The sequence below is a fragment of the Oncorhynchus nerka genome, linkage group LG9b, assembly GCF_034236695.1.
Source record: "Oncorhynchus nerka isolate Pitt River linkage group LG9b, Oner_Uvic_2.0, whole genome shotgun sequence".
Classification (NCBI taxonomy): Eukaryota; Metazoa; Chordata; class Actinopteri; order Salmoniformes; family Salmonidae; genus Oncorhynchus; species Oncorhynchus nerka.
In genome coordinates this window covers 23,586,203-23,606,476 of record NC_088424.1, presented here as the reverse complement: position 1 = coordinate 23,606,476, position 20,274 = coordinate 23,586,203, and the positions used below count along the sequence as shown (strand labels likewise).

Below are 20,274 nucleotides of genomic sequence, written 5' to 3'. Positions count from 1 at the left end.
TTTTGAGTGAAAACCTCTTTCCATCAGCAAGGGCATTGAAGATGAAACGTGGCTGGGTCTTTCAGCATGACAATGATCCCAAACACACCGCCCGGGCAATGAAGGAGTGGCTTCGTAAGAAGCATTTCAAGGTCCTGGAGTGGCCTAGCCAGTCTCCAGATCTCAACCCCATAGAAAATCTTTGGAGGGAGTTGAAAGTCCATGTTGCCCAGCAACAGCCCCAAAACATCAATGCTCTAGAGGAGATCTGCATGGAGGAATGGGCCAAAATACCAGCAACAGTGTGTGAAAACCTTGTGAAGACGTTTGACCTCTGTCATTGCCAACAAAGGGTATATAACAAAGTATTGAGATAAACTTTTATTATTGACCAAATACTTATTTTCCACCATAGTTTGCAAATAAATTCATTAAAAATCCTACAATGTGATTTTCTGGAATTTTTTTTCTCATTTTGTCTGTCATAGTTGAAGTGTACCTATGATGAAAATTACGGGCCTCTCTCATCTTTTTAAGTGGGAGAACTTGCACAATTGGTGGCTGACTACGGTAAATACTTTTTTGCCCCACTGTATGTAAAGATTTACAATATGCACTGACGAAGCAGTGTCCTGTTCTGAGTGGTAGATGCTACATCCGTTATAAAACAGCTCTCTCAGTGTGTGGGGGATGTAGTGTACTGTAATGTAGCTGGTTTTGGATGTATTTCCAGAAATGCACTTACGCTCCACAAAATAGGAGTTGGCCTCAATTTTCCACACTATCTGGCCCTTGTGCAAACCATTCACTCCGCGGCTCTTGTAGTCTAGAAAGTTCTCAGACGAAACTTCTTCTGAGAGAGTCGAAAGGGAGGGAGGTGAAGGTGAGATACAAAGTCCCATTACAGTATCACACAAGCATGGTCAGTTCCCTGTGGATACGTAACATTAACTGTGTCTGAGCACCACAACACCACCTTTAGATAACCTCAAATGATAAGGGAAGGCAGACTGGACATGACCTGACCTAACATGACCTGAGTCATCGCATTGCTCTCTATGTAGTGTACATGCCGTCCCTTTCAAATACTGTAGACTTGAATGAACACATTCTAGTTCTTGTCCTACACACCTATTCCTCTTCCCCAAAAGCTAACTCCAAAGAAGATCACATGCAGTATGTGTAACCGCTTACAAGATTTGAAATAAGCTGCTCTTCATCTCACTGTCTCTAGCTGCCTCACTATCATCTACTATTACGTATTGCTTTGGTCCCTTCTATGAAAATTACTGTTATGGCAGTGCTCACCGATGAGGTACATGCCAATCCAGTCTCCAGCGTCCACCTCCTCCTTGATGTCCCAGCAGATGAGGATGTCCTGGGTCTGACCGATGGCATAGAGCGAGGTGCTGACGGTGAGCGTTGAACGGCTGTGTGATGTCACCAGGTCTGTGTCGCTGGTCGAGCGGTGCATAGTCGCCACGACCTCAGGAAAGCCGTTCTGGAAGTTGACGTTCGGGAACTGCTCGGGATTGTAGCTGTGGCGGATCGGGTGCTTACAGCGCCGGCGGTTCTGGGACGAACGTGACGGGGTTGCCATTGCTGCTCGTCCAAGTCCGAGGAACCTGTTCTGGTACAAGTTCTGGAGAAGAGGAGAGAAGGAGAGAAACTGTGAATGGGGAGGATGGAGAGCTAGTACTGGAGAGAGATTTTTAGGAGGCCAAATGTTAGCATTGCTATTTCTGCGTTTTTGAGATACAATCAAAACTTTATTCGCCATCTTTAAGAACATTGCAGGTGTGTTTTTCTGTTGGTTTATTCTGGCAGACTAAGAGGTAGTGATTTGTACCATCCTGCAGAGAAAGTGGAGCTATAGTGGGAATATTACCAGCAGGAAATATAATCCTAAAATCTTTCGGAAGTTTCTCCACTATGTATCAATAACTTCTGAGTGGGAGGAGAGAGACAACAATGCCTAGTTAGTGAAGAGGGAGTAGCACAGTGCTATGAGTGAGGAACACTCCAAGGTCCTGTCCTGCTCAGACTGTTCAGAGGGGACTGAGTGTGCTGCCTCTCTCATATGTTTACATTTCCAAAACAATAAAATAATGAACAGTAAACATTATACACTAAGTTCCAAAGGAATGGAGAGTGTTCAAAATAGTCTGAATGGATTTAATGAAGCCTATGGATTGAGTAGAATATAATATAACTTTATTGCGCCAAGGATGCATGTAGTTACATGTAGTTAATACCAAGCATGAGATTCCCACATTGTAGCCTGTACATTGAATGTATTCACTGATCATGTACTCTACCTTAGCAAATAAAGGGGCGGTTCAGGTATGAACGTCTGTGAGACGTTCCTCTACAGTTATATCCAATACCAGGAGTATCAAACTCCAGTATTTGATGCTGTGTCTGCATGTATCTATTACAGTCATACCAGCAGCGCAAGAAGTGGGGGGGGGGGGGCATAATATATATATTTTTTTTATCCAGTCGGATAAACACTCCAAATAGCCTTCGACTGCTTGGTGGCATCCGCATGGTCCTAAAGCACATCGTTGCTTTGTTTTTTATAATATTCCAATGATAATACTGGGGGGGCACAAAAATGCAATTTCAGAAAGTGAAAGTTGCACCCCTAAATTATACACTTCAACAGTGTTTACCAATCCTGCCCATGGGACAGCAATGGTTACACATTATAACTACGCAATAGACTAGAAACATGATTTAACTAGTTAAAGGCTGATTTGTAACTGATATACACAGAAACAGAATTGAAAAACAGTACACTATACTTCCTATGCATTATGTAAATACTCTAAAACCGGTTCATCTCAACATCTACTTTCCTCCATCTGCACTGATCTGAGGACACAGGATTGGTGTAGTATTTAATCAAATGAGAGACTTAATTTCAACTAGGATAAAATGTGAAAGACTTTATTGAAAGAAGTTATCCAAGTGTTATAAATACATAATACATGCATTATAAATATTATAATTGTAATCTTGTATTATAAATAGAAGTTCAATCTGTTGTTCAATGCACATCTGGTGTGCATGATAAACACAGAGGAATAAAGAGGAGATGAGGAGAGAGGTGTGAGAAAAAGTATAGAAGACAGAAAGGAAAAGAGGAGCAGGGATGACAGCATATGATTCATGAATTACAGTGCGACTAAATGTAATATTCTCTCAGTTCATCACAATTGTATAATAGTGTCTCTCGTGGTGTCTCCCCAGTTGGCCCGAGCGGGTGAGGTGGTGAACTGATGGTGAACATCAAGACATACCTGTAGACGAGAGACAGATATAGCATGTTTAAGCCTTGTGGGGGTTTTATTCTAACACTGTCAGTCATCATAATCATCAGGAGGTGAAATGCAAAAACTGACCTTGGATCATTAACTCTGGGATTACTACATCTCTAGCTGCATTTCAGTGTAAAGCATCTATTTAATAATACTTTCTGTTGACCCGACCAAGTGACCTCTCACCTCTGATCATACTGTGCCCTCTATGTAGCCAGTTCAGATGCGGTAGGGGTTCACCGACACAGCTGATATAACCTAGAGGATTTAGGCAGAAGGGGGGAAGAGGGAGGAAGTGAAGGAGAGAGACGGTTATTGAGAAAATAAGGTAGTTGAAGAGACAGTGTTCAACAGGAATCTGTGTGTCGTCTCACCCGTTGTCCACACTAAGTGGCTGAAAAGTACTTTATACTGAAAAACATACAGACACACGATGACAAACAATATATCGTTTTCTACATTATTTTCTACATAAATAGAAATAATGACCATGTCTTACTATTCTCCATGGTTGGCCCTCTTGCCTGTTCTTTGAAGGTGGAAGGAGCCACAGTTATACACCTGAGCCTGCTTACTGCACAACACAATCCATCAATCAGATTGATACACGAGTGTGTAGCTGTGGGTTATAGGGTGTCTAATTGTTCTTCTATTTCAATATGGGTGACTCTTAAAGGAGCCTGTTCTGTTTTTGTACAGACATTACCCTTACCTAAACTGTGAATTGAATAAATGCAGTTGACATAGCGAAGTAAATGGAAGAATACACTTATTGCAATGTGGATGGCTCTTAAGAGCCTTTGGTTGTGCATAGTCTAGTCTTTGGTGTTGCCAAGGAACAGCATCCTCTTCGAAGAAGTAGGAGGTGAAGATCTCCCGCACACGGATTGCCTCCTGTGCTGCGTTGTTAGCGCCCATCCTTGAAAAATCCTGCAGATCCCCTCCTGGTCCTCATCTACATCCTCATGAAGTTCTGCAGGACACAGGTAGGCAGTCCCAGATGGCCCTGGTAACCAAATCGTTTTGAAGGAATCTCCAGTTGCAAGGTATCTGTAGGAATATGGAAGATAGTCAATATTAGACTTTGACATCCCCAGGTCATTGTGGATTTCTAAAGTATAATATCTCTTATAACAAACCATGATAATATTGGATAGACAGATGCATGTGCACACACATGGGCATGTGTAGCAAACAATAGCAGGATCATATCAAGGATAGCATGACAAATAATAATACAGTTGAAGTCGGAAGTTTACAATACACCTGAGCCAAATACATTTAAACTCAGTTTTTCACAATTGCTGACATTTAATCATAGTAAACATTCCCTGTCTTAGGTCAGTTAGGATCACCACTTTATTTTAAGAATGTGAAATGTCAGAATAAAAGTAGAGAGAAAGATTCCCACATTCCCAGTGGGTCAGAAGTTTACATACACTCAATTAGTATTTGGTAACATTGCCTTTAAATTATTTAACTTGGGTCAAACATTTTGGGTAGCCTTCCACAAGCTTCCCATAATAAGTTGGGAGAATTTTGTCTCATTCCTCCTGACAGAATTGGTGTAACGGAGTCGGGTTTGTAGGCCCCCTTGCTCATTCACACTTTTTCAGTTCTGCCCATACATTTTCTATGGGATTGAGGTCAGGGCTTTGTGTTGGCCAATCCAATACCTTGACTTTGTTGTCCTTAAGCCATTTTGCCACAACTTTGGAAGTATACTTGGGGTCATTGTCCATTTAGAAGACCCATTTGTGACCAAGCTTTAACTTCCTGACTGATGTCTTGAGATGTTGCTTCAATATATCCACATACTTTTCTTGCCTCATGATGCCATCTATTTTGTGATGTGCACCAGTCCCTCCTGCAGCAAAGCACTCCCACAACATGATGCTGCCACCCCCGTGCTTCACGGTTGGGATGGTGTTCTCCGGCTTGCAAGACTCCCCCTTTTTCCTGAAAAAATAACGATGGCCATTATGGCCAAACAGTTCCACTTTTGTTTCATCAGACCAGAGGACTCCAAAAAGTATGATCTTTGTCCCCATGTGCAGTTGCAAACCGTAGTCTGGCTTTTTTATGGTGGTTTTGGAGCAGTGGCTTCTACCTTCCTTGCTGAGCGGCCTTTCAGGTTATGTTGATACAGGACTCGTTTTACTGTGGATATAGATACTTTTGTACCTGTTTCCTCCAGCATCTTCACAAGGTCCTTTGCTGTTGTTCTGGGATTGATCTGCACTTTTTGCACCAAAGTACGTTCATCTCTAGGAGACAGAGCGTGTCTCTTTCCTAAGCGGTATGACGGCTGCGTGGTCCCATGGTGTTTATACTTACGTACTATTGTTTGTACAGGTGAATGTGGTACCTTCAGGTGTTTGGAAACTGTTCCCAAGGATGAACCAGACTTGTGGAGGTCTACAATTTTTTATCTGAGGTCTTGGCTGATTTATTTTGATTTTCCCATGATGTCAAGCAAAGAGGAACTGAGTGTGAAGGTAGGCCTTGAAATACATGTACAGGTACACCTCCAATTGACTCAAATGATGTCAATTAGCCTATCAGAAGCTTCTAAAGCCATTACATAATTTTATGGAATTTTCCAAGCTGTTTAAAGGCAGCTTGGAAATGTAGTTTATGTAAACTTCTGACCCACTGGTATTGTGATACAGTAAATTACAAGCGAAATTATCTGTCTGTAAACAATTGTTGGAAAGATTTGTCATGCACAAAGAAGATGTCCTAACCGACTTGCCAAAACTATAGTTTGTTAACAAGAAATTTGTGGTGGTTGAAAAACTAGTTTTAATGACTCCAACCTAAGTATATGCAAACTTCCGACTTCAACTGTACATAAATACCACTTGAAGCTTGATGATGAGTTGATCATTTGAATCCGCTCTGTAGTGCTAAGCTAAAAACTCAAATGTGCACCCCTCTGAGTCCCCAGGACCAGGACTGAGAACCACTGCTCTTCATTGGGACCTCTTCATCTGCAGACAGGCTTTCAAAGCTCTCTGTATCTGAGGGCATAAAACATTGCAATAAACAGACTTCATTTTACTCAAATTAGACAGCACTGAATATTATGTTACTATATCTCTGTTCTCACTTCTATGGACTGGAACTACACAAAAGTACCTGCCCTATCCAGAATAGCCTACTATCTCACTTTGACAATTGGGGCTGCTGTCCTTTCACCCTTCTCAATGGCTGTTACCTAGCTACCTACAAATGCATTTGGAGTTTGTTTTTACAATGATAAATACATCAAGACACCTAGCTAAAATTAAGTTAGGTAGCTGGTGATATTTAATTAACTTAGCTACACAGTATGTAAAGTTGGCTAGATAGCTAACTGCTACGTTAGCAGTTCATTTGAGTTAGCCTGCACTATAGCTAGTTAGCTAATAATACCCTTGTTTAAAAAGCACATTTTTTTACTGTATTTACTTACTTGAAAAGGTTCTCCCAGCCATGTGAACGATTGGAAACAGGACAGCAAAGTTTGTTTGTCACCAGAGCGGTTTAGAGCATATTACTATTTACCTGTGAATAAATGAATGAAATAAAGAATGGATTAAACTATTTACCAACCAGACCTTCATACAAACTTGCTATGCTGAATTCTTGATGCACAGTCGAACGTGCTGCTATATGCTGCCAGCACACCCACAAGTGAGCCACTCTGGGCGGCCGGAGTGGCAAGCGGCACAGAGTACTAATGTACACAAGCTATTATTGTTATTTTATTGTGTTACTATTTTTTTTTTTTTGCTAATCGTTTCTTACTTTTTAATTCTGCATTGCTGGGAAAGGGCTCGTAAGTAAGTATTTCAAAGTAAAGTCTACACCTGTTGTCTTTGATGTAGGCTAAATTTGGACTCAGGATCAGGAGTGTCGAAATATGATTTCTTTCAGCATCTGAGAGCATCTTGAGAGAATGCTAATGCACAGTTAGATAGGTTCTGTAGAGGTGTTATCTTATCAGCATCATAAAAGCTGATAGTATTTCAATTCATGCCAAACTGAAATATTATCAGAAACATGTTGGGTTGTTTTCACAGCTTTCTATTTTCTACAAATGGTCAAACTGATGTCATTTGGAAATGTTCCACAGAAAAACTCCAGTATTTTTGTTCTTGCATTTTCTCCCCATTTCCTAAACGTCTTTGCTGTGTGAAAGAAGCAGAGATGACAAACAAAACTTTACCAATGTCAACTAGATTGAAGCATTCCTTCTATCAATTTATGCCATTATTCTGGTGAGCAAGGGTTTATTTAGTGTTCTAGGGCAACATATAATGACAGAAGAGAAGCTCCATATACAGCATCTAATTATAGACAAGTTGACAGCCATCTCTGACTGTAGCCTACGGCGCATTTTCTATATTAGCGCGTTAGGGTCGGGTGCAGGCCTCAGATTTTCACTTTATCACGTACAGGAAAGTATTCAGACCCCTTAACTTTTTCCACATTTTGTTACCTTACAGCCTTAATTACAAAGCAAAAACAGGTTTAGACAATTTTGGAAATATATTAAAAATAAAAACAGAAATACCTTATTTACATGTATTCAGACCCTTTGCTATGAGAGTCGAAATTGAGCTCCTGTTTCCATTGATCATCCTTGAGATGTTTCTACAACTTGATTGGAGTCCACCTGTGGTAAATTCAATTGAATGGACATGATTTGGAAACGCACACACCTGTCTATACAAAGGTCCTACAGTTCACAGTGCATGTCAGAGCAAAAACGAAGCTATGAGGTCGAAGGAATTGTCTGTAGAGCTCTGAGACAGGATTATGTTGACGCACTGCCCCGGGGGAGGAAACCAAAACATTTCTGCAGCATTGAAGGTCCCCAAGAAGACAATGGCCTCCATCATTCTGAAATGGAAGAAGTATGGAACCACCAAGACTCTTCCTAGAGCTGAGCAATTGGGGGAGAAGAACCTTGGTCAGGGAGGTGATGGATAACCTTCCAGAAGGACAACCATCTCTGCAGCACTTCACCAATCAGGGCTTTATGGTAGAGTGGCCAGACAGAAGCCACTCCTCAGTAAATGGCACATGACAGCGTACTTGGAGTTTTCCAAAAGGCACTTAAAGACTATCAGACCATGAGAAAGAAATATACTCTGGTCTGATGAAACCAAGATTAAACTCTTTGGCCTGAATGCCAAAGCGACATGTCTGAAGGAAACCTGGAACTATCCCTACGGTGAAGTATGGTGGTGGCGACATCATGCTGTGGGGATGTTTTTCAGCGTCACAGACCAGGAGACTAGTCATGATTGAGGAAAAAATGAACAGAGCAAAGTACAGACAGATCCTTTTTTTTACCCCTTTTTCATGGTATCCAATTGTTTTAGTAGCTACTATCTTGTCTCATCGCTATGACTCCCGTACAGGCTCCGGAGAGACGAAGGTTGAAAGTCATGCGTCCTCCGATACACAACCCAACCAAGCCGCACTGCTTCTTAACACAGCGCGCATCCAACCTGGAAGCACCAATGTGTCAGAGGAAACACCATGCACCTGGCAACCTTGGTTAGCGTGCACTGCACCCAGCCCGCCACAGGAGTCACTGGTGCGCAATGAGACAAGGATATCCCTACCGGCCAAACCCTCCCTAACCTGGACGACGCTAGGCCAATTGTGCATCATCCCACGGACCTCCCGGTCGCAGCCAGTTGCGACAGAGCCTGCAGTACAGCGCCCCTAACCACTGCGCCACCCGGGAGGCCACAGACAAATCCTTGATGAAAACCTGCTCCAGAGCGCTCAGGACCTCAAACTGGGGTGACGGTTCACCTTCCAAGGGGACAACAACCCTAAGCACACAAGCCAAGACAACACAGGAGTGTCTTCCGGACATGTCTCTGAATGTCCTTGAGTGGCCTAGCCAGAGCCCGGACTTGAACCCGATCGAATATCTCTGGAGAGACCTGAAAATAGCTGTGCAGCAAAACTCCCCATCCAACCTGATAGAGCTTCAGAGGATCTGCAGAGAAGAATGGGAGATACTCCCCAAATACAGATGTGCCAAGCTTGCAGCATCATACCCAAGAAGACTTGAGGCTGTAATCGCTACAAAAAGGTGCTTCAACAAAGTACTGAATAAAAGGGTCTGAAAACCTACGTAACTGTGAGATTTTAGTTTTTTAAATGTTTTTAAAATAAATTAGCAACATTTTCTAAAACCCTGTTTTTGCTTTGTCATTATGGGTGATTGTGTGTAGATTGATGATATATATATATATTTTTTAATCCATTTTGGAATAAAGCTGTAACCTAACAAAATATTGAAAAAGTCTAGGGGTCTGAATACTTTCTGAAGGCACTGTATAGTCAGGTGGTTGTTAGCAATTTCGGGCAGGTGCGGTTGAACAAACCACTAGTGCACACACACGCGTGCACACATTCACACACACACACACACACACACACACACACACACACACACACACACACACACACACACACACACACACACACACACACACACACACACACACACACACACACACACACACACACACACACACACACATAGTCTCTACTCCGTCACTACTCAGTCAATGCTGGCCAAGTGAAAGATGAAGATATGTCTGTTAGTCTGCCCGGGCAGCTGGCCAACACAATAGACCAGACCCCCACTCCGCGCTGAGAACAATCCACCAACACAATGACCCCTCAATAGCCTGTCTCATTAGAGCCACTTTCTGGCCCTCCAGTGTGGAAGTGCATGCAGCTGCCAAGCATCCTCTTCAACAGCTATGCCACTGTTCTTCAGCAACAAGGTCACTTGTCTGCCTTGATACAACCTCTGTATGGATGGAATGCCACCATACACAACACACACTGTTTAAGAAACATTTGAGCGGAAGTAAAAAGAGAAAGGGAAGAGCAGGGAAGAATGTGACAATTTGACTTGTCAATCTCTGCTGTGTGTGCAGGTTAAGTAGAATAATTGAGTAGATAGAATAGTTGAGTAGATAAAATACTGAAATGGTGAATAAGCGAGTTTAAAAAAAAGGTTACGGTATACAGTAAAAGATTCATATTAAAACACCAGACAGAGAAAATACTACAGTACAGTGGTTTATTCTCTGTCTATCTCAGAGTTGGCCTATTACTTAACTCCTTTTAGGAGCCATATGAGATCATCAGTTCAGTGATCATCAGTTTCCTTGTACTATCTGCACTGTGCAGCAACTGAAGACATTAGTCCACTTACATAATACAGCAGGCCAGGCCTACATAGCTCTTCTTTCACATAAGCTCCCAACCAATTAATACATGCAGGGATGCAGACAGTAAAATTACCCTCCGTATCACCTTTAAAGGCTGCCAACTCATCATAACAATATCACTATACTAGTAGAATGAAGCAGAGTTGTAAATCCCTTGTGATTAAAAACAGTAAAAAAGGTTGAGTGAAATACAAAATAAGTTTTGTGGAGAAGTTTTGCTATAAAAAGAAAAGGTGCCTCTACAAAGTTGGACAGTTGCCAGCATGATGCATGGAAATGCCCCACTGCAATGAATCCCATACTGTAGGCTAACTACCTCTACATAAAGCTCATGATTTTAATCTAATTGGATTTACTCACTGAGACGAATCTGAAGAATAGGACCTTGGTGCACTATCATACCTCCATCACAAATTATACTACAGCGAATCAGCAGCGTGCAGTGTGCAACCATGGGAACGCAGCTAGGACAATATGGCTGCATTTAGACAGGCAGCCCAATTCTGATGTATTTTTCGATAATTGGTCTTTTGACCAATCAGACCAACTCTGAAAAATATCTGATGTGAAAAGATCTGATGTGATAGGTCAAAAGACAAATTAGTGGAAAAAATATCAGAAATAGGCTGCCTGTCTAAAAACAGTCTATATAGCATTCTGTTGCATCCAGATACTGAGGTCCTGATACTGAGTGTCTTATTCACAGCACTAGATTAGCAGCAACATCAAAAAATATCCTTCCAGTCAAAGGAGCAATGTTTAGTCCTCCTAATGCAGCTCAGCACTGGGACTGCCTAGCTGGTTGGTTAGATGACTCACTCAATGCATTTTTAAACTCTGTATTGAGCGGTGGCTCAGCATTCTACTTCCTTCTGCTCATTTAAATCCACAGGGCTAAACCAAGCAGGGCTGGAGCAGGGAGGTGCATTTTAGGGGATTTTGTAAAAGTGCTCTCCCATCTCTCATCCATGTAGGAGCTCTACTGTTACTACTCCATGCCCAGAGATGTGAGGAAGACAATAGATTCATCTTGATTAAATTTGCTCAGTAAGGTGTATCAAATAGATCAATTTTCCTTCAAATACATGACAGTATAGTAGGTCTAATATATACCAGCCAATAAGAGGCGGCAGGGGTGATCAATTAGGCCCTCAAATCCATTCCAAATGTAAGTGTATAATGGCTGCAGACACTTGGCAGGCAGGGAAATACAATCCCTCTCCAACTAAGTTGCCCCAGGCAGTTTTACTATATTTTCTTTACACTGAACTATCCCACTTGACTTACACTGAGTAAAACCAAGTAAAGAAAATGCTGTATAAACGCCTAGCAGCATTGCTAGTTCATAAAAGATTGTCTATGGGGGCAACCCACACATGCCAAATAAAATGTATTACATTTTACTTTCCTTGATCGACAATATGACAGACACTGAAACTGTAACAGGAATATTAGCTTGATTTTCCATATACCTTTCTGGTATTCATAGACCTTTCACTGTGAACAAGCTGTCTCCTCCACAGTGGTGATTTTAACATGGATCAATAGACTGCGGGTCCCCCTTCTACATGGTAGCTTGAGTCTTTGGCAGTTACAGGTGAATCAATAGTAATCTGGTCAATCTCTCTGCTACTGATCAGGATTACTGCTATTACTGCTACTCATGAGCACTGACTGCCTTTTATAATGAAAACAGTCTCTATCTCCCTGTGCTGTGTTGAACGGGCTGGAACAGCCTGTGTGTGGTAGGAGGCCTATGGTAGCAGTAGTACTATGGTAGCAGTACTACTATAGTAGTAATTTAGTAAATTACAAATATTGACTTCCTCATCTAACCACTCCATTATATGTAGTGTTGTATTTTAGATTCAAACACAGACACAGAGTAAGAGACTCTCTCTCTCTCGCCCTCTCTCTCTCATATTATGGTGGGGCATCCCTATAGGATTGACCTACTCTGACTTGGTTATACAGACTCGATCAAAACACACCCTACGAATGGAATGCCTAAATCAATACTCACTTTCTAATATCAACAAACACTGCGAGACCTCTCATAGTCAGCCATAGTAGTAAGCTACAGTACAGGGGTGATTTTTAGTGGCTGGCCATGATTTAGAGCACCCATGGAAACAATCTCGTTGTTTGAGAAAATACGAGGCGTCAACCTCAGTCAGTATTATTTTGTAGCACATAGAACTCGTGATCCCATGCATCAAAATTAACTAGCGATCGATTCAGACACGAGCACGTATCAATTTAGCCACGACTATCTTATTCACAGATGGACAAATAAATGTATCTAAACGTACCTGGGTCAGTGTCACCTGCCTTTGAATCATACTAGATGAAACTTCTAATTCTTATGGCATTTCTCATGTGTGGGTGTTTTAAGAATAAGATATAGCATATCCTCCGTTGGGCCATGTTCCAGGTTTGTCGGACGATTTTCTGGTCATTCGTACCGCGATGCTGCTGTGCAGTGGTCTTTCTCTTGGGTACCACAATGCTTCGACCAATAGCGGACCATTTTGCATCAATTTAGCCTCTGTTTCGCTGCCTCCGCCCATGCACGCATCACGCACAGATTAAAGGCCTACGCTTTGCAAGGCACTCGCACGCATATCACAATTACGTATTTATACAGAACAAAAATATATAAACGCAACATGCAACACTTTTACAGTTCATATAAGGACATCAATCAATTGAAATACATGAATTAGTCCCTAATCTATGGATTTCACATAACTGGACAGGGATGCAGGCCCACCCACTGGGGAGCCAGGACCAAATCAAATAAAATTGTATTTGTCACATACACATGGTTAGCAGATGTTAATGCAAGTGTAGCGAAATGCTTGTGCTTCTAGTTCCGACAATGCAGTAATAACCAACAAGTAATCTAGCTAACAATTCCAAAACTACTACCTTATAGACACAAGTGTAAGGGGATAAAGAATATGTACATAAAAATATATGAATGAGTGATGGTACAGAGCGGCATAGGCAAGATACAATAGATGGTATTGATTACAGTATATACATATGAGATGAGTATGTAAACAAAGTGGCATAGTTAAAGTGGCTAGTGATACATGTATTACATAAAGATGCAGTAGATGATATAGAGTACAGTATATACGTATACATATGAGATGAATAATGTAGGGTATGTAAACATCATATTAGGTAGCATTTAAAGTGGCTAGTGATATATTTTACATAATTTCCCATCAATTCCCATTATTAAAGTGGCTGGAGTTGAGTCAGTGTGTTGGCAGCAGCCACTCAAGGTTAGTGGTGGCTGTTTAACAGTCTGATGGCCTTGAGATAGAAGCTGTTTTTCAGTCTCTCGGTCCCAGCTTTGATGCACCTGTACTGACCTCGCCTTCTGGATGATAGCGGGGTGAACAGGCAGCAGTTGCCGTACCAGGCGGTGATACAGCCCGCAAGGATGCTCTCGATTGTGCATCTGTGGAAGTTTGTGAGTGCTTTTGGTGACAAGCCGAATTTCTTCAGCCTCCTGAGGTTGAAGAGGCGCTGCTGTGCCTTCTTCACGATGCTGTCTGTGTGGGTGGACCAATTCAGTTTGTCTGTGATGTGTACGCCGAGGAACTTAAAACTTACTACCCTCTCCACTACTGTTCCATCGATGTGGATAGGGGGGTGTTCCCTCTGCTGTTTCCTGAAGTCCACAATCAGAATGAGTTTTTCCCCACGAAAGACCTTTATGACAGACAGAAATACTCCTCAATAAAATTTGAGAGAAATAAGCATTTCGTGCTATGAAAAAATGTATGGGATTTTCTATTTCGGCTAATGAAACATGGGACCAAGACTTTACATTTATATATTTGTTCAGTGTATATAAACTCAGCAAAAATATTAACGTGCTCTCACTGTCAACTGCGTTTATTTTCAGCAAACTTAACATGTGTAAATATTTGTATGAACATAACAAGATTCAACAACTGAGACATAAACTGAACAAGTTCCACTGACAAAATCAAAAGTAACAGTCAGTATCTGGTGTGGCCACCAGCTGCATTAAGTACTTCAGTGCATCTCCTCCTCATGGACTGTACCAGATTTGCCAGTTCTTACTGTGAGAATTTGCCAGTTCTTGCTATGAGATGTCACCCCACTCTTCCACCAAGGCACCTGCAAGTTCCTGGACTTTTCTGGGGGGAATGGCCCTAGCCCTCACCCTCTGATCCAACAGGTCCCAAATGTGCTCAAAGGGATTGAGATCCGAGCTCTTCGCTGGTCATGGCAGAATACTGACATTCATGTCTTGCAGGAAATCACACACAGGACGAGCAGTATGGCTGGTGGCATTGTCATGCTGAAGGGTCATGTCAGGATGAGCCTGCAAGAAGGGTAGCACATGAGGGAGGAGGATGTATTCCCTGTAACGCACAGCGTTGAGATTGCCTGCAATGACAACAAGCTCAGTCCGATGATGCTGTGACACACCGCCCCAGACCATGGCGGACCCTCCACCTCCAAATCGATCCCACTCCAGGCCTCGGTGTAACACTCATTCCTTCGACAATAAACGCGAATCCGACCATCCCCCCTGGTGAGACAAAACCGCGACTCGCCAGTGAAGAGCACTTTTTGCCAGTCCTGTCTGGTCCACCAACATTGGGATTGTGTCCATAGGCGACGTTGTTGCTGGTGATGTCTGGTGAGGACCTGCCTTACAACAGGACTACAAGCCCTCAGTCCAGCCTCTCTCAGCCTATTGCAGACAGTCTGAGCACTGATGGAGGGATTGTGCGTTCCTGGTGTAACCCGGGCAGTTTTTTTAGCCATCCTGTACCTGTCCTGCAGGAGTGATATTCGGATGTACCGATCCTGTGCAGGTGTTGTTACACGTGGTCTGCCACTGCGAAGACCATCAGCTGTCCATGCTGTCTCCCTGTAGAGCTGTCTTAGGTGTCTCACAGTACGGACATTGCAATTTATTGCCCTGGCCACATCTGCAGTCCTCATACCAAATGGTTTGGGATGAGTCTAACTGCAGAGTGACGGAAAAGCAGCCACCAAGTGTTCAGCATATGTGGGAACTGCTTCAAGACTGTTGGAAAAGCATTCCAGGTGAAGCTGGTTGAGAGAATGCCAAGAGTGTGCAAAGCTGTCATGAAGGCAAAGGGTGGCTATTTTAGGAATCTCAAATATAAAATATATTTTGATTTGTTTAACACTTTTTTGGATACTACATGATTCCATATGTGTTATTTCATAGTTTTGATGTCTTCACTATTTTCTACAATGTAGAAAATAGTAAAAATAAAGAAAAACCCTTGAATGAGTAGGTGTTCTAAAACTTTTGACCGGTAGTGGACATGTAGGTAGAGTTAAAGTGACAATGCATATATTATAAACAGAGTAGGAGCAGCATAAAAGAGGGGTCTGGTAAGCCCTTTGATTAGCTGTTCAGGAGTCTTAAGGCTTGAGGGGTAGAAGCTGTTAAGAAGCCTTTTTGGACCTAGACTTGGCGCTCTGGTACCGTTTGCCATGTGGTAGCAGGGAGAACAGTCTATGACTAGGGTGGCTGGGATCTTTGACAATTTTTAGGGCCTTCCTCTGACACCGCCTGATATAGAGGTCCTGGATGGCAGGAAGTGTGGCCCCAATGATGTATTGGGCCGTACGCCCCATCCTCTGTAGTGCCTTGCGGTCAGAGGCTGAGCAGTTGCCATACCAGGCAGTCAGGATGCTCTCGATGATGCAGCTGTAGAACCTTTTGAGGATCTGAGGACCCATGCCAAGTCTTTTCAGTCTCTGGAGGGGGAATAGGCTTTGTTGTGCCCTCTTCACGACTGTCTTAGTGTGTTTGGACCATGATAGTTTGTTGATGATGTGTACACCAAGGTACTTGAAGCTTTCAACCTGCTCCACTACAGCCCCGTTGATGAGAAGGGGGCCTCCTTTGTCCTCCTTTTCCTGTTGTCTACAATCATCTCCTTTGTTCTGATCACGTTGAGGGAGAGGTTGTTTCCCTGGCACCACACGACCAGGTCTCTGACCTCCTCTCTATAGGCTGTTTCATCGTTGTCGGTGATCAGGCCTACCACCATTGTGTCATCGGCAAACATGTTGATGGTGTTGGAGTCGTGCCTGGCCGTGTAGTCATGGGTGAACAGGAGTACAAGAGTGGACTGAGCACGCACCCCTGAGGGGCCTCAGTGTTGAGGATCAGCGTGGCGGATGTGTTGTTACCTACCCTTACCACCTGGGGGTGGCCCCTCAGGAAGTCCAGGATCCAGTTGCAGAGGGAGGTGTTTAGTCCCAGGGTCCTTAGCTTAGTGATGAGCTTTGAGGGCACTATGGTGTTGTACGCTGAGCTGTAGTCAATGAATAGCATTCTCACATAGGTGTTCCTTTTGTCCAGGTGGGAAAGGGCAGTGTGGAGTGCAATAGAGATTGCATCATCTGTGGATCTGTTGGTGCGGTATGCAAATTGGAGTGGGTCTGGGGCTTCTGGGATAATGGTGTTGATGTGAGCCATGACCAGCCTTTCAAAGCACTTCATTGCTACAGACGTGAGTGCTACGGGTCGGTTGTCATTTAGGCAGGTTACCTTAGTGTTCTTGGGGACAGGGACTATGGTGGTCTGCTTGAAATATGTAGCTATTACAGACTCAGTCAGGGATAGGTTGAAAATGTCAGTGAAGACACTTGCCAGTTGGTCAGCATATGCTCGGAGTACACGTCCTGGTAATCAGTCTGGCCCTGCGACACTGTGAATGTTGATCTGTTTAAAGGTCTTAAGCACATCGGCTATGGAGAGCGTGATCACACAGTCGTCCGGAACAGCTGGTGCTCTTATGTAACAGCGCCTCCTCAACCTCAGAAGGCTGAAGAAATTTGGCTTGTCACCTAAAACCCTGACAAACTTTTACACACGCACAATTGAGAGCATCCTGTTGGGCTGTATCATTGCCTGGTATGGCAACTGCACCTCCCTCAACAACAAGGCTCTCCAGAGGGTGGTGTGCAACGCATCACCGGGGGCAAACTACCTGCCCTCCAGGACACCTACAGCACCCAATGTCACAGGAAGGCCAAAAAGATCATCAAGAACAACAACCACCCGAGCCCCTGCCTGTTCACCAAGCTAACATCCAGAAGGCGAGGTCAGTACAGATGCATCAAAGCTGGGACCGAGAGACTGAAAAACAGCTTCTATCTCAAGGTCATCAGACTGCTTAACAGCAATCACTAACTCAGAGAGGCTGCTGCCTACATAGAGACTCACTAGTCACAATAAACAATGCCACTTTAATAAAGTTTACATATCTTACATTACTCATCTCATATTTATATACTGTATCTTATACCATCTATTGCATTTTGCCTATGCCGCTTGGCCATCGCTCATCCATATGTTTATATTAACATATTCTTATTCCATCCCTTTAGATTTGTCTATATTAGGTAGTTGTTGGGGAATTGTTAGATTACTTGTTAGATATTACTGCACTGTCGGAACTAGAAGCACAAGCATTTCGCTACACTTTTCGCTAACCATGTGTTTGTGGCCAATAGAATTTGATTTGATTTGATCAACTGTAGCCTACTGCTAACAACTTCAGCTGCAGGTAGCCTAGAGAAGACTAAGCGCTCTGATCCTCTCTGGCCAGGGGAAATTAAGAGGTAATGTCATGTATTTATAGCCTAAACTGTGTATTTATAGCCTAAAATAGGCCTATTTATTTGTATTCAGAGAAAATGTGAATGTGATCAAATTGGTTTTACATTCAAACTTTGGGTGGTTAGGCTACCTTGTCAATCCAAAATTATTGATTGTAATTAATCAATCAAGACAATAGTCATGACATACTGTGTGAGTCACTTCTTAATACAAATGCAAAGGCCTACCTGATGCAACCCTGCATAAAGCAAACTCAGCCCTTTTAGTTCTATTGTCCAATTGCAGTTGTTGCCCATTTTATTTTAAACCATATGACCTGATTTAAAAAAACTCTGGTCCCATCATAACCCATATAAAACCGTTTTACAGCTAATTTATTACTATGTCAGCCCCTCCAACTAGGGTCCGGATTGGACCTGGTTAGGTTAGCCCAGTGGTTCTCAAACCTCTCCTCAGGGACCCCCAAACGTTTCAAAATGTAATTTTATGTAATTTTATCCCTGAACTAGGGATTCACCTAATCAAGGGTTAGTTGACAAGTTGAATCTCGTGTGCTAGTTTTGAAATATTTCAAATACATGAACCGGCTGGGAGTCCCCAAAGAGTGGTTTGAGAACCACTGAGTTAGCCTACCAGATCAGGAAAAACTCTGGGTCCCAGGAAAACTTAGTATCTCAGTATCTCAAAATGTTTACTTACTTATCTAAAAATGTCAACTTAGTGTGTAGATATTTTTAGATAGTTTCTCGAGATCTTGACTTGCGTATCTCAACATTTTTAGATAGTATCATCGAAATATTTTGTTGTATAATTTTTTAAATTCTTGGTGGGAATGGGCTTCCATACCTTGAGTATCAATTATAGACCATGGGCTACTAGAGATTGTGAAACCTTGGAGACTGAAATCGTTGATAAATTAAATTCTTTAGTAGTCTTATGTGTCACTTTTGAATGAAGCTATAGTTCCTTTGTGTTATAGAAGGCTTGCTTGCCAGGCTTATGTTTCCTTTGTACTGTGATGAATAGTGCCACCATGTGCCCATTAAGTGTTGCATCACCCTCCCTGAGCCCTAAAGTAACTTGTGCTTCTGACATTCACAGAAGCCTGTTTACCTCTGCCATCTGAGTGCTGGCTTTTAAAGGAGGCTCTGTTTGTAAAGACAAGGGTATGTGTTTTCTCACCTGTCTTAGTTGAACACACATATTGTAAGTCAGGTTAAGCATTTTTTTAAAAATGTTTACCTTTATTTAACTAGGCAAGTCAGTTAAGAACAAATTCTCTGGTTCAGGACAACATATTTTTATCTTGTCAGCTCAAGGATTTGACCTTGCAACCTTTCAATTACTAATAAAACACTAACCACTAGGCTACCTGCCGCCCAATCATCTGGTAAATCACTGGTAAACAATTCCACTGAAGAATGATTTTGTAATATTGTTAGGGCTGGTTTCTCGGACACAGATTAAGCCTAGTCCTAGACCAACAACATGTTCAATGGAGAACCTTCATTGAACATGCTTTTTAGTCCAGGGCTACACTGTTAGAAAAATTGTTTCTATCTGTAACCTAAAAGGGTTCTTTGACTGTCCCCATAGGAGAACCATTTGAAGAACCCTTTTGGGTTCCATGTACAACTTTTTCCACAGAGAGTTCTATATGGAACCCAAAACGGTTCTACCTAGAACCAAAAATAGTTATCCTATGGGGAGAACCCTTTTGAATCCTTTTTTTTCTAACAGTATAGGCTTAATCTCTGTCCGGGCAAACCGTCCCTAAATGTTAAGCAAAGTGAAATATAAATAATAGGATGAGTAACAGGATGCTCTCCAACCAGTTTCTGAGAAGAGAAGTGTGAGTAGGGGAAGTCTGAGTAATAACAAGAACAGGCTGCTCTGAAAATAGCTATATTGAATAAATTGTTGGTTTTCTTTCACCATAGTTATGGCAACTAGAATATGGTATGATAGGCCTACAGTACATAGAGTATGATCGAGCATATAATATGCATCTCTCTCAACAGGTAGACCGATATTCAGTTGCTCAACA

The 20,274-nt window shown here is 42.4% G+C and overlaps 1 protein-coding gene and 1 long non-coding RNA gene across 4 annotated transcripts in view; both read right to left on the bottom strand.

The window, feature by feature from the left end:
- Positions 1-1,759, bottom strand: part of LOC115114469 (E3 ubiquitin-protein ligase HECW1-like) — a 53,902-nt gene extending 52,143 nt beyond the window's left edge. Inside the window, exons 1-3 of the mRNA XM_065013608.1 lie at positions 1,739-1,759; positions 1,288-1,621; positions 725-832 (exon numbers count right to left, since the gene is read on the bottom strand). Coding sequence (XP_064869680.1) covers positions 725-832; positions 1,288-1,621; positions 1,739-1,759 — 463 coding nt within the window. The remainder of the gene's footprint in view (positions 1-724; positions 833-1,287; positions 1,622-1,738) is intronic.
- Positions 1,760-2,929: 1,170 nt separating this feature from the next.
- Positions 2,930-7,453, bottom strand: LOC135565777 (uncharacterized). Of its 3 annotated transcripts, none has more exons than XR_010461856.1 (4): positions 6,760-7,453; positions 3,802-6,325; positions 3,489-3,560; positions 2,930-3,284 (listed from the first exon to the last, which is right to left on the bottom strand). It is a non-coding gene; the product is annotated as an uncharacterized LOC135565777 (long non-coding RNA). The 3 variants fall into 3 exon arrangements; XR_010461855.1 differs by having other exon boundaries at positions 3,489-4,352; positions 6,164-6,325; XR_010461854.1 differs by having other exon boundaries at positions 3,489-6,325.
- Positions 7,454-20,274: the final 12,821 nt, after the last annotated feature.